The sequence below is a fragment of the Agelaius phoeniceus genome, chromosome 3, assembly GCF_051311805.1.
Source record: "Agelaius phoeniceus isolate bAgePho1 chromosome 3, bAgePho1.hap1, whole genome shotgun sequence".
Taxonomy (NCBI): Eukaryota; Metazoa; Chordata; class Aves; order Passeriformes; family Icteridae; genus Agelaius; species Agelaius phoeniceus.
Window position 1 is genome coordinate 49,772,254 of NC_135267.1, and position 14,105 is coordinate 49,786,358.

General features: G+C 40.7%; 1 protein-coding gene across 1 annotated transcript in view; it reads left to right on the top strand.

The window, feature by feature from the left end:
• Window positions 1-2,159, top strand: part of NT5DC1 (5'-nucleotidase domain containing 1) — a 126,203-nt gene extending 124,044 nt beyond the window's left edge. The window contains exon 12 of the mRNA XM_054630095.2: window positions 1,916-2,159. Coding sequence (XP_054486070.2) covers window positions 1,916-2,034 — 119 coding nt within the window. The 3' untranslated portion in view covers window positions 2,035-2,159. The remainder of the gene's footprint in view (window positions 1-1,915) is intronic.
• The last annotated feature ends 11,946 nt before the right edge of the window (window positions 2,160-14,105 follow it).

Sequence of the window (14,105 nt, forward strand, 5' to 3'; positions counted from 1 at the left end):
GAAAAAAAACAGAAGGAAAACAACAACTTGGAAATAAGCAACTAATTTTTTCCCAATATTGGCTTTATTATAGAATACTGTATGGTTTTGGTTTTTTTCATGCCTTTGAAAAATGGATATGGATATTTCTAGTCATCTTCCAAAGTCAGCTTGCTGAGACAAAAGCAACATTTAAATTGATAGATTGGAGTGTGAATATATAAAAATCTCTTTTGGAGCCTTTGGCATTGGATATAGAATGGTTTGGGTGTTTAAGCTGATTCTGTAAAGCTAGTTTACGAAGAAATACCAATGAAATTACCATTTTGATCCAGCTGATTCTTTTCCTCAGCAATTATCAACTCTGTAGCAAGTCTGCCCCATTTGTGCTGCTCTTTGATTAAACTACTCTTGGGGAACTCCAGGCTGCTAGACTATTAAGCTAGTAAAAGCTTTTTTATAAAAGTAACTGTATGACATTTGATTTTTATAGCTTGTAAAGATATTTGGAAATATTTGCTTTCTTTTTCCATTTCTTTTGTCATTTTTGAAGCCTTTGTGTTAAACTGAGTGTCATAAATAGACTCAGCAGCCAGTAAATCCACTGGGCCTTCTGCATACTAGGAAAACATCTGCCTGTTCTGCCGTGCTCCAGAGATTTCCCTGACTCAGACAAAATGAGAAAATTAACTTCTATGACAATCTAAAATCACTCAAATAATTCTCTTCCAATTATCTTTCCTCCTATTCCTACTTTATTCCAGCCTCTATCTGATTTTTCAGCTTGATCTAAGTACTCTTTTGTTGCTGTGTTATGTTCAATATGAGTTTGAAGCTGCAGACCTGGATGCTGTCCTGGTGCCTGCCTGCGAATCACTTGTGAGACAGAACTAGATTTCCTGTTGTTTTTGCTGAAACTACTAAAATTACGGGTTTCTGTTTCATAGAAGCTGTTGAGTGGGGGAAAAAAAATTGCAGCATGTAGTGACAGGATGTCATTTCCCCACATTTACTCCAAATTAAATTTTAAAAATTGCAATTCATAAGTTATTGTACAGATAAGCCTAGTAATAGCTTTTATGCTTTACTTTGGTTCTGAACTGACAACCTGGAAAGGAGCTTCCCCCCTTTTTGGGGGAAGTTAGTTTTTTTTTCATTATTGGAAAGGAAATTTTTTCTTGAACTGGGTTTAATTTATATGTTTTTTAAGTTGGTTTCTTGAACTTTGAGTACGAGGTGAGCACAGGAAGTATCAGTTTTCTGGCTGTGAGGGTGGGTGGGTCACTGTTGGCAGCAGAGGCTTTTGAAAAGTTACAGAAAATAAAGCTTTCACTGTTCAGAGCTATTTTAATGCATTCAGTGTTCTTTACAGACTGGAAGTGATGAGTACATCAAGTTACAAGTGCAGATTTCTAAGAATGCTTGATACAAAATGATGTTGTTAGCACTGGATTGCAAGAAGGTCTAAGAGTGGGTGCCTTTTGGGAATCCTGCTTCAATAGCCATGAAAAACAAAAAAAGGAACTGATTCTTTGTTTTAAACATAACCTCATATGAGTAGATGGTTGAGATAAAAGAGAAGGATGACTAATTGACAAATAAACTTGAAGGTGTATTGGGAGAAAAACTGCATCTAGGCTCAATGAAGATTTTTCATTAGTATTTAAGCATTCATTAAATGATTTTCTCTGACTAACATTATTTCAGCAATCAAGGAACTGAATATCCTTTACTACAGTTGAATAAACTCTGAAAGTGAATCCCTTGAACAGCTGAAGATGTCAAATAAATGTGTAATCATGCAATCAGATTGAATTCTGGTGCCGGTGAGCAAACAGCTCAAGGTTTTAAGAAGTATTGCTATTCACGACAAGCTTGTTTTTTATGTGATACAGGCTGTGTTGCTAATGAGATGTGGTATGTTTCTGTCTTACAGATTTACCACTGGATTATAGATTTACACGATTTTCCTCAAATAGTTCAGCAACTGCTGGGTACTACCCAAGCCCTCCAAGAGCGCTGCTGCCAAATGAGGACTCAGTGATGATGAAATAGGTTCTCAGCTTTTTCCTTAGATAACCCTGTGACCCTTACTTAAACTGCTATCAAATGCTAATTGCTGAAAATGCTGTGTGATGCTTCATAAAATAGAGTGATGGATTAAAGCAGACTCCTGTGTAGATTTGTGTTTCACTTGTTTCTCTAGTCCAGCTGGAACAGGTGAGTGATGCATCCTTCTCTCTAAGTCTTCTTAGAGCACCACCTTTCACAAAGTGCTGTTGGCTTTTTGCATGCACTGCCCACAGGCTTCAGGAGAAATGTAATAGTAAAAGCTCATTCTGAGTTACATTCTACATTTTTGAGGACATTTTAGGTACTCTCCCTCAGCCATATTTCAATTAACAGTTGCCTTGGGCAGCCCAGGTTATGACCATATACCAATGTTTTGCAAGCTCTGAGGAATTAATTCTCCTGCTGTTCTTGGAGAGAAAGAAAGACTGAGTCCCAAAGAGAAAGATCATCATACTCGAAGAGAGATTTGAATGGGATTTAGGCAACTAAATGCAGATAATTCGGAAAGACTTTATCATACTTAGTATTCCTGAAAATGAAAAATACCTGACCACTCTTCAGCCATAAGGTTCCCTACATGCCTTTTCCTCCTTGAGTCTGCAATACCTCAAGCATCAAAGCTCTTCTGCAGAAGGAGGGAAACCTGCATACATTTCCCTTCTCTGATGGAGTGGATTCAAACCTGCATTCTCCACCTCCCGAGAGTAGGAAAGCTGTAACAACCAGCCATCTTTGCTAATTACAGCCTCAGCCAGAAGGGGAGCAAGACGCAAGGCATGAACTGAAAATATGGGATTCTTACCTGCTTATTTAAACAAACAGGATTCTCTTCTCTGTGACAGTGTTCATGGGGTCTCAGGTTGAGGGAAGAGATGAGGATCTGACTCCGTCCGTGTTTCAGAAGGCTTGATTTATTATTTTATGATATATATTACATCAAAACTATACTAAAAGAATACAAGAAATTATTTCATCAGAAGGCTAGCTAAGAATAGAATAGCAAAGAATGATAACAAAAGCTTCTGTCTCAGACAGAGTCCGAGCCAGCTAACTGTGATTGGCCATTAATTACAAACAACCAATATGAGCCAAGCACAAATCCACCTGTTGCATTCCACAGCAGCAGATAACCATTGTTTACATTTTGTTCCTGAGGCTTCTCAGGAGGAAAAATCCTAAGGAAAGGATTTTCCATAAAAGATGTCTACGACATTTCTCTGTGGATTTAGGTTCAAAGACCTGTTCTCCAGCACTTAGGACAGGAAGTGCTCAGTAACTAACACAGGCTAGCAGATGCAAAAAGATGCCAAATATTTGTTTAGTCAGCAGTTTTGCCACACTAGGATGGTAGATTTTTGGATTAACTTCCCTCAAAATTTAAAGAACAATAAACAGAAACTTAATTTTTTTTGTTTCCAAGGAAAAGAACTCACTTTGTTAGGCCTAGATAATTACCAAATGGATTTAGCTTATGTCACCACAGCTCACTCTGTATCTTCATGGCTTCACCAGCTAAAATATTCTGTCAGAATCAAACACAAACACCATTCCACTTCATTTCAGAGATACCAGCCTCTGTCTGCGTATTTTTTCCTGCCTTTACATAAAATGTTGGTTTTACATTCTTGTGGACTGGTATACTTGCAAGTAAAAAACATTTCCAAACTAGCATCAAGCATTGGTTTGTTGAAAGGGAAACATAAAACAAATGGGGACAAAATTGAGAAAAATTTCCTCTAAGACAAGGTGGATGAGGAATGAAAATGAAAGTGCCATTCCCCTCATAAAATACAGGCTGAAAATATTTTATTTAAGATGATAACAGTTAGCAAAATATGAGTTTATTTGTTAATCTTTTAATTAGCATCAATGTCTTCAGCAGCAAATCTGGCTCATGACAGTGCTATGATTTGTATTAAGGAGAGAGATACCCAGATTAAAATCTCAGATTCCTGAAAACAGCATCTTTGAAATTGTAGCCTGAATCAAGTAATCTTCTGTAAATAAATTCTAACTAATTTATGGTGCAAACCCATATTGTGTACCTTCACAGTTCTGTTGTTATGAATTTGGAGCTGATTTTTTTAGGTTAGGGATTTTTTTCTTGATTTTTTTAAAGAAAACTAATTGAATTGCTGCAGAAAATCAGGCTAAAAATCTTCTAAGTCCTTGGGTGCTGGTGTCTCAGTGGAGAAGCAGTATTTTTTTTAATGAAAAGGTGGCAGATTCTAAGGACAGCCTGAACACAAAGCTCACCAGAAGAAATACATGTGCCCATCTTAGACAAAGGCTGTCACCAGCCATTTGCACTTGCTGCCAGAAGGACCTCACCTCACAGTAGCAGAGAAGGAAGAGGATAACAGAAAGCTGCTGTAAGCATGACTCCATGTGCCTCTGTAGTCTGTGGCTGCAGGAACACTTGGGGAAAATAACTGGTGTGGTTGCCCAAAAAGTAGAATATTCCTCTTACATAAAGCCTCTTCTATTCAAGAATCTGTGAAAATTATACAGGTCTTATTACGAAGCAGAGATTGGCAATGGAGGAATGAGCAGGCAGTTGGTGCTGTGGCAAGAGGAGAGCTGTTGGAAACGGTGTGAAGGAACAGGGAGAGGAATTGCACATGGCAGAAAGTTGGTAGAGAGCTCGCCATATTTATTATGACATTGTAAAGACACCATCTTTGCTTTATCCTTATTTCTGCCTCTCTTCTTTTTTTTTAACCCCTGGAAATCTCTGAAATTTCTTGGATTCTCTTGTGAGAGGCCATTGACAGAAAGATTGCCAAAGTGCCTGCAAAACTATCTTGAAAATCAGCAGGGAGACATAAAGTTGTAAAGTTTCCTTGAAATCCCCGTGTCTGGTTAGACAATCCTGAAAGCCACAGTTTTGCTTAAAACCAGAGATGAATACCAAGTTTCCTTTGGTGTCTGTTTTGGTATAAAGCACATATGTCTGGATTTTAAAATAAAGAGAATTTATTTCTGAAAAAAAATGTTCTCTGAATTTATTTTATAGCTGAGCAGCAAAACGAAAAAAGGGAACTAAGCTTGTCTCAAAGCAGTGCAAGGAGAGGTTTTGCTACAGCCTCAAACAAAACAAAATTTGACCTGCTCAGCATAAGACATATAAAACAACCGAAAACTTTAATACATTAATACCTTTAATACTGATAGGGAAGTAATCTTTGATGCACAGAAGAGCTTCGTGCAGCTTTCCTGACTAGAGCCTTCACGGGAACTGAAGGCTTCTTCATCCCCAGTGAGAAGCTAAATAAACAAAGGCAGGCAGATCGTCTGTGGTGACCACGAGGCACTGCTGGACACAGGATTTGCCCCTTCCCCATGGGAATGATGGGGCTCTCCAGCTCACCTGAGTCCCAGATCTGTGGCAGTAGCAATTCTTAAGGGAATTCCCAGGAAAATTTATCTGATGACAGGCAACGGGAACCAGCATTCCCAAATCTAGTTTAAGTCTTTCCTCTTGTGGTCAAGTATGCATTAAATCATGCCAAGGTAAACAACAGCAGAGTGTAAGAATGTGTTACTTAACAGAGATGGCACCAGTGGGAAGGTGACATCTGAACTGCCCTTTGCCACCACAAGGATCAAAACCACAGTAAGCATAAAACACACTTTCATACACAAACTTGATGTTTTACAGCACAGTTTCTCAGAAAGTCAGATTTAGAAATAAAGCCACCTCTGTGCAAGAAAGTAGAAGAATCACACCCTTCACCATAGGGATCTGACAGGAAGATGTTGCTTTGGACTTCCCTGGGAAGGGAGCATGGCATGGGGCAGCCTGCTGCTCCTCAGCCTCATGGAAGGAGCAAGACAGGTTTTACAGTACATTTAAGCGACTGACTTTTAAAACATCTGCCTCCTTCTGTACATATGCCTAGAGGTAAATAGCATTTCAGCTGACTCATGGCATCAGACTTAGGGGGGAAAGCACATGGCTAAGCTACAGGAACCTTACTTCTGTGGAGAGTGCCAGCTGTAATGGTATAATGGCTGAAATGGTGAAGCCACAGACATCTATTGTTAACAACTGACCAGAAACCAGCCTTTCCAGCAAGCACATAGCTGATCCAGAGCCCCCAGGGGAAAGGCTAAATCCCATTATAAATCCAGTTGCCTGTAATTTTGTTTTCTGCAATTCTAAGTGGAACATCAAACCCCCTTGGTGAGTCACAGGAAAGAAAAAAAAATTAAAAGAGGTTTTCTTTTGAATGTTTTTGGTGCAAGAAACAAATCCTGTTTTTTGGTAAGCATTATAAATAGTAATGTTTAACTGGAAAATGGAGCATGGACTAGGGCCAAAATAAGATGGAATCCAGGAAGTTAAACAGACTCAGTGATTTCCAGCCCTAGAAGCCTGCTAGCATCTTTACAGGGCAAACTGGGGATTCCTGTCTACAGGAGTAGTGCTGTGGCCAGCATGGCTGATCATGTTCCTGAATATGGGACAAAGGTGTGAGGTAAATCTTTCCAGTATGAAGTGGGTACCCACGGCCGTTCTGTGGCAGCCATGGCAAGACCACAGAGGTTTCACAGCTGGCCAGATGTCACAGTTCACAGAAGGGCAAACATCTGAAGCAGCGCATTTAACCTCTGTCCCACTGCAGCTAAACTGATTTAATCAGAACTGTGCTAAAAATCCCTCATGCCTCCCACTCCCGCTGCCACAGCGCACACGTGTCTCTCTCACACATGGCCATAACAACTTTTAAGTGCTTGCACAGGGGTGAGAAACCATCAGAGCCACTTCAAAATGATGTGATGGCTTCCAGCTCCTTCTGCAAATTAGAGGGTGCAAGACACAAAATGGTAGCAGCACAACAGCAGCTCCAACAGCCCAGGCAGAGCAGATTCTCCAGCCAGAAAGGTATTTCTGCTTTCCACTGGCTACTAGATTTTGAGTACAAACACTTAAACACTCCATTTGATTCCACCTTAAAAGAAACTTACATTCCTTTTAAGAGTGAGGAAAATCATAAGCCACCTTACACTGTATGCAGGAACAAAAAAGTGCTCTTGTTCAAAGTTTATAGGAGTGATATTTTCAGGGTGTATTTTAGGAAGTAAGCCCATTAACTTTCAGTAGACCTTGTTCTGTCACAACACTAAATGAACTCTAAAAATTGGGACTCCATGTGCCTAATAAATTTATATTAAATGATTAATTTCTAAAGCCTCCACAATCTCTGAGGAATAAAAGTACAAGTGAATATAGCAATTATTTTCTTGCCTTGTCTCAAAATAATTCCTGAGAGTTTCAATTTCTTTCTATATCATCCCCTGTAACCTCAGCCCACAATGAAAAATTAAATGTGCACTCCTGGGTGCTAAGCAGCCTGTAAATTTTATTAAGCCAGAGAAAACGATGCTACTGTAAATTTTGTGAAAAGAAAGAATATGTTATTAAATTAAGAGATTAAAAAATTCTTTATCTTATTCTGACAGAAGCCTCAAAAATGCATACTGGAGGACTGCTGTTGAAGCAGCTGCAGCAATGTTGGATATGGCAGCAGTGAATATCTTCTATCCCTGTTTTCTCCCTCAAAGCTGCCCAGAAAATGTATACACATGAACAGTCATCAATTAAAGGGTAGGATGCCATGACATGGGAACTCAGAGACTAAGGGAATGAGGGAATTACCTGCATTTCATAGGAGGTGTGGAGTTTTAGCTCAATTAAAAAAACTAAGCACTCATAGGCAGTAAGCAGGGAAATCTCTAGACAAGTAGTAGACAGGTGATGGAAAATTGAGTATAGGTGAAGGCCAAGGACAAAAAGGCTGAGGGTCAGCATGAGCTGACAATAATAGTTCAACAGGGCAATATGTGGCTAGAGGGTATCAGGGAAAGGAGTTTACAGATATCTCAGAAAATAATAATTACCAAAATATATCTACTGTGTGGGATTTTCCTCTTTCCTCTAATCTTTCCCTTGTTACTGTGCAGGACTTGGAGATACCTGGTACGTTACTGATATTAATCCATACACAAAATGAGGGGGGAAAAAAGTAACCTGAATATGATTACATGAATTTAAGAAAATAGGCCTAATCTCACCCTTGAGTCTTGGCTGCAGTAAATAGAACACAGTAAATCAGAGGGAGAAGATTACAAAGAGAAATGGAGAATCAGTGACAAATTCAAATACAGTCTCTGAGACAAATCTTTTTCATGCACATAAGGAAGAGGAGAGAGACATGGGACTATGAAACTCTAGGACTGGGGTGGGGATAAGTAAGCAGCTTGTAAAAATTTTCATGAATTCCAGCAGTTGTTTCGTTGTCTGCTTGGTTTTCCACATACCAAGTGACTCCATAAAATTGGTGGATTCTAGCCTTAAAAATGCATTTATTTCACTGAAACCAGCATTCTACAAGTGCTGTGACATATTTGGCATCCAGAGAGGGAGGTTGTGGCAGTCAGCTGTAAGAGAACACTGATGAAGTCTGGCTTTGGAAGGTTCCTCTTGGTATGAGCATTAACAGTCTGTGCTCCCAGGGGATGATGCTTGGCTTATAACATTGAAGAAATTTGGAGGGAAAGAAGTTGACACTCATCACACATATTGAGAAAGGTAACTCATTTGAAAACACAAAGTAACGACCAATTCAAATAAATAAGAAGCCACACACTGCTGGAGAGTTGCCCTTCTGCAACCTGTTTTGGTCATCAGTACAGAAAAGAAGGGATCTGTGCTAAAGAGCAAGCAGGCCAGTTAGGCAGATGGACAGCTGCTAGAAGAAGACAAACTCTGTTGACATCTACAGCAATGTAAAAGCAGTAATGTGGATTCTGCTGTTTAAAGGCACAGAACAGATGATGGAAGTAATTTTTTATTGGATCAAGGTATTTCTTGGCATGTCTCATTTAAGTGCCTATGTACCTGCTTTATGGTTACTGTCTTCCAGATACATCTCAGAACTATAATCTGTCTCCACTCACCAAAGTTTTACCTCTGATTACTGATGCTGCAGCCTCCCATTCCTTAAGAAATCTGCAGGACTTTTTTTTCATCTTTTTTTTCATCAGACTTCCTCTCTGTTGGCCTCAGGCTAAACCAGGCTGAACACATGGTGAGAGCAAGAAAGAGGGAAAGAAAGGAAATGTAAAGCAGAGAAAGATGTCCCATTTACATACAAAGAAGAGCTGTTTAGGAAACATCTAGTGTTTTCCCCTTCCAGCTACCCTACTGATAGTTTGGCTGCAACAAAGTAGAAGAGTAAAAGGCTGCATCTGTGAGAAAGTGTTTCCAGTCTGTAGATGTAGAAGCAGATGAAGGATTTTCCTGGGAGAGAAACTGCTTTGTGCCACACTGAATGTGCCCCAACCAGACAGGTATCCTGGTGAGCTGAGATTAGATTTCAAAATTTCCAAAATTTGATGGAAATAAGCACTAAGAATCAGAATTTTTCTGATTCTTAAGGCTGATTTCAGGCAACTTCTTTTCATCCTAGTTTTGGAGCTGTGACTATTTCTGTCCATTGCCTGCAGTGAGCCAGGACCCCAAATGTCCAAGTAGTAAATTGAAAGAATCATGCAACAGCCTCATAAACTTGAAGGATGTAGCAGGAACAACCAAGCTGGGACACTGTCTGGTCCACACCCTGGTTGGAAAATAGGAGATAGCCAACATTCTCCCATATAAGGGATAAGATTGGAAAATTAAAGCTGCCTTCATGTGTCTCTAATAAAGTCCAAGGAGAAGAGTTGGGCAGAGCATCTCAGATCAAGAAGGGCAGAGTGAGCAATATGCAAGTATCCAGACTTGCAGTTCTGCAGGTCAGCTACAAGAAGAGATTGGCCTAGTGCTGTTGTCCTACAGGTTTCAGCTCACAGCGCTAGGATCAGAAATCATCACAGCTGGACACAAAAGGCAAAGAAAACACAAGGGTTATGGTCATAACCAAATCAATTGTTTTGAAGAATTACTGAAAGAATCTGGAGAAATTTTTGTTTCTCTCTCTTTTTATTCGAAGAGTTTTGACATTTAATGGCAATTGTAGAATTGTTTCTTACATGGAAATTAGTGACCAAACATATCACATAGAGAACACAGGGTCTTTAGTGAGAGGTGGGTACCTAAAACAATAAAAAATACCAAACCAAAATAAACAGAATCAATCAAACAAGCAAAATAAGACAAAAGAAGCCCCAAGCACACAGAGGAAAATTCAAAGAAGAAAAAAATGCTGTTGCATAGACTGGGCAGGAAGAAAGAAGAGGATGGCCAAAGCTGCATATGTGGAACAGGTAGAATAACATACAGCTTCCCTCTTTAGGCTCCAGTTAGCAAGGAAGAGAAACAAATTCCAAGCATCCAAACTCCAAAAAGTGAGAATCAAAGGTTTTTAAGTGTATGAAGCATCAGCAGACACTTGGTGTCTGCCCCAGAATGAGCCCTACATCCCTTGCTCCATGTGGTCCTGCTGCCTTCTTTTTCCCTGTCCTCCTGAAGTGGCTAGGTTTGTTTCCTCTTCACATCCTCATGGTCCAGTTGCCAATGCAGCAGGAAAGTAAAGTGTGTTTCCTTCCCCTGCAAGCCAGATAACTGCTGGGCTTTCTTGGAAGCTTTTCCTTCTCAAAGAAGAAAGGATAAATATTACCAAGAGGTGGCTGCTCACAGTGTCTCTGATGCCACAGACATTTTCAAGATATGCACTGTACTTAGGTGCACAGTGATTTCTCTGAGTGCAACCTGAAAAAATTGCCATTGTTGGAAAAGAGCATATTTCTCACATATGTTTGGCTCAGTCACACAGACAGCAGACATTGCATGTAATGGGGGCTTGCCATAAATACCAAGGAAAAATAATGAGCATGTGACGTAGGAGTAGAACAGTGTCTGACCTGAACAGTGTTCAAACAATTTCCATGAAACATACTCTGCACAACTGGCCAAGTCAATGGTCTTAGCTCCAGTAGGTAAATTTAGCTCCTTTCCTAAATCCATTCTGGAGCAATGCCACCCAAAAGGTCAGGTTGCTGTATGTTTCAGTGTCACATGATGCAATTTAGGGAAATGACAGCTACAAAAACTATTAACGTTGGTGGGACTTTTCCAATAAAATAAAATAAAATTTTTAAATAATGGGGAAAAAAAAAAGAACAAATAAACTAGGGGTTTCATACTTGAAAGGAGAAAGGGAGTGAGAGATTTCAGGGACAGAAGCACCAGAGGAATGGAAAATATATGATGGTATGTTACTGAGTCAGTCATTTAAACCTACTTTATGGTTGGTGGCAAGAACAGATAGCCTAGGGACATGATTCATCACATCCTAATGAAGACATCTAAAACAGGTCAGATGAATTCTGCTGTAAAAGAATTTATTTTTCTCTGCAGTGTTATAAACAAAGTCTAACGTGACTAGATCAGAGGTAGTTCCCAGTCCAGTATAGAACAAAAGTGCATGACACATTCAGAGGTTAGATGGATCCCACCCAAAGTTGCTGCTCCAAATTGACATTGTTTCATTGTTTAATTGTTTTCTTCTTGCTGTCAGCACTGAATTCACTGGCATGCAGCAAGGCCAGCAAACCACTGAGAGAAACTGAACCTCAGCAAGAGGAGCTATACCCATGGCTAAAGAAGTGAGGGGCAGAAGAAGATCAAAGACAATCTGTAATCTTGCCTGTGCAAGTAGCATTTTGAACATAATCACATGAAACAGGACCTTGACAGGTCATCTGGTCCACCCCTTGCTCTGAGGCAATATTCATCAGACTTTCTAGCTCTGAACTGTTCTTGTCAAATATATGTCCAACCTGCACTTTAAAAGCCTCCAGGGGAGAGAGGTGCTGTTCACTTCTCCTTACAAATACTTTTTTTTAATCTTAGCTAGTCTAAATTTCTCTTACTGCATTTTACATGCTGTTTTCAGAGGATGAGGATAAGAGATTATTATCTTCTTTTTAGCAACTTTTATATAGCTGAAGGCAATCTTTCTCCAGCTTCTATTCCTGAGGCAAATTTTTTCAGTCTTTCACTGTACATGATGCTTGCTAAAGCTGGGGCCATTTCACTTCAAAATTACCAGTGGCAATGCTGAAATTAATCTAGTGTGGACAGATCTTGCTTCTCTTAGATACTGCTGAATCATCCTATAAATCTTAATTTATCTATTTAGCCTGACAAGCACTCTGAATTTCTGGGAAGTAGAACAAGCCCTGTTTTACACAAGAGCACATGAGGCAGAGGGGATTTATGGCTCTCCATCCTGTTGGTATCTCCACCATGTTCTAACTGCACACCAGGGCAAGATCCAAGCAGCACCTCCAGTCTCATCCCTTAGGAGGCAGGAAGCCAAGAGCCCATCCTGTAAGGGAGCCATGGTGTGCTTTGCCTGGGCATTTGTGATCACAGGGCAGCACAGGGCAGCTTTTCTACAATACAGAGACATAGATGCACAGACCAAGGGCAGGATTTCAAAAGCCATCCAGACATTGTGCTTTTCAGAATTGTAAGGGTTAATTCCATTTAACTTAGAGTCAGGTACTGAATATATTTACATACCTAATGATGCAGACATGTGACAAGTACTTAAACACCTTCCTCCTGATCACTTTAGGCACCCTGGTAATTTTAGAAATTCCAGCAGAATCAGCCTATCCACCACATCTGGTCTGACTGTGAGGTCTGCAGCTCTTCACATGTCATTTGTATCACAGCCTCAATATTTTACAACTCTACTATCAATTCAGTGGATCCTAATGCCATTCAAATAGGTGTTCAGAAAGATATCTTCTAATGATTAATCTAGTGTTTGCATGACTGAAACTGAAGCACTTTGTGCTTTAGGCGTGTCATTACTGGTGAAAAAGCAAGGCTTCATTCCAGGTTCTGGCATTGCTCCTGGAGTTTGCAGCAACAACATGTGGATCCCTACTCTTTAGGGCTGAGACTGTCAATAGATATTGCTGAGAAATACACCAGCAATGGAAGGGTGAAGGGAAATGTAGTTTCTGGTTTTTTCTGGCTTCCACAAGTTTATTAGTCCTGATAGGACAGCAGGAAATCACACTTTAAACCACATGAATCTCTCTAAAACCATCCCCAGAAAATACAGATTTTGCATTTTAGAACAGGAAACTGAGCACTTATGTGCCTGCTGACTGATTCAATAACATCAGTAAACACGTTACTAAAATGAGGAATATGCTTTGTGAGACATAAGCTTCAGGTAATTGGAGACTATCCTGATCTATCACATGTAAATATTTTTACTTTCATTACATAGTCGATAAAATATGCTCAGCTTTCAAAACCCAACCAGCATTCAGAATTCTTCACTCCGAACTTTGCCTTGGCAATAGTGACTGAGAAGGAATGTTCCAAAGGATCATTTATTTTATCCTCTTTCATATTAATTTCTGAAATTGTGTGGCTGTGAGAAATGTCGGGATGGCTGACTTGAACAGTCACGGCGTTTCACTTTTATTTTTTTCTTCTTTTACATGGGAAACGTTAATGTAAGTAGCCACACCATACTTAAAAGAGCAAATTGACAAATCGGCTTTTTGTTTCTTTGCTGGCTTGAGGGGACTTTTGGGTGGGAGGTCTTATTCCTGTCAAGCAGTATGGTGACAGCAGCAGGGATGGACAATGAATATGAATGGGACACCCGGGATGCTGTCACCTCCACAGCCACCCTGCCCGCCCCGTGGTACCGCTGCCGTACTCTCGAGCTCCAGGGAATCCTCTGCCAGCGCTCTGGTGTTGAACCAAAACATTCCCTGCGGAGAAACGAGCCCTCCCTCCAAAAGGGAGAATGAGGGCATTTCCGTGAAGTTCGAGCCGGGGAGGAACGGGCGGGGGAGGAAAGCTGTGTGCGCGCCGGGGATAAACAAACACGGGGCACACTCGGAGCGAGCGGAGCGCCCGGGCCGGTCCGGGGCAGCTGCGGGGCGGGCTCCAGCGCGCCGGGCCGCCATGGCGTGAGGGGCCGGCGGAGCGGCGGCGGGAGGAGGAGGAGGAGGACGGGGAGAGGTACGGAAGGAGGGCGGGGAAGCGGGAGGTGGAGCGGGAGGGGGGA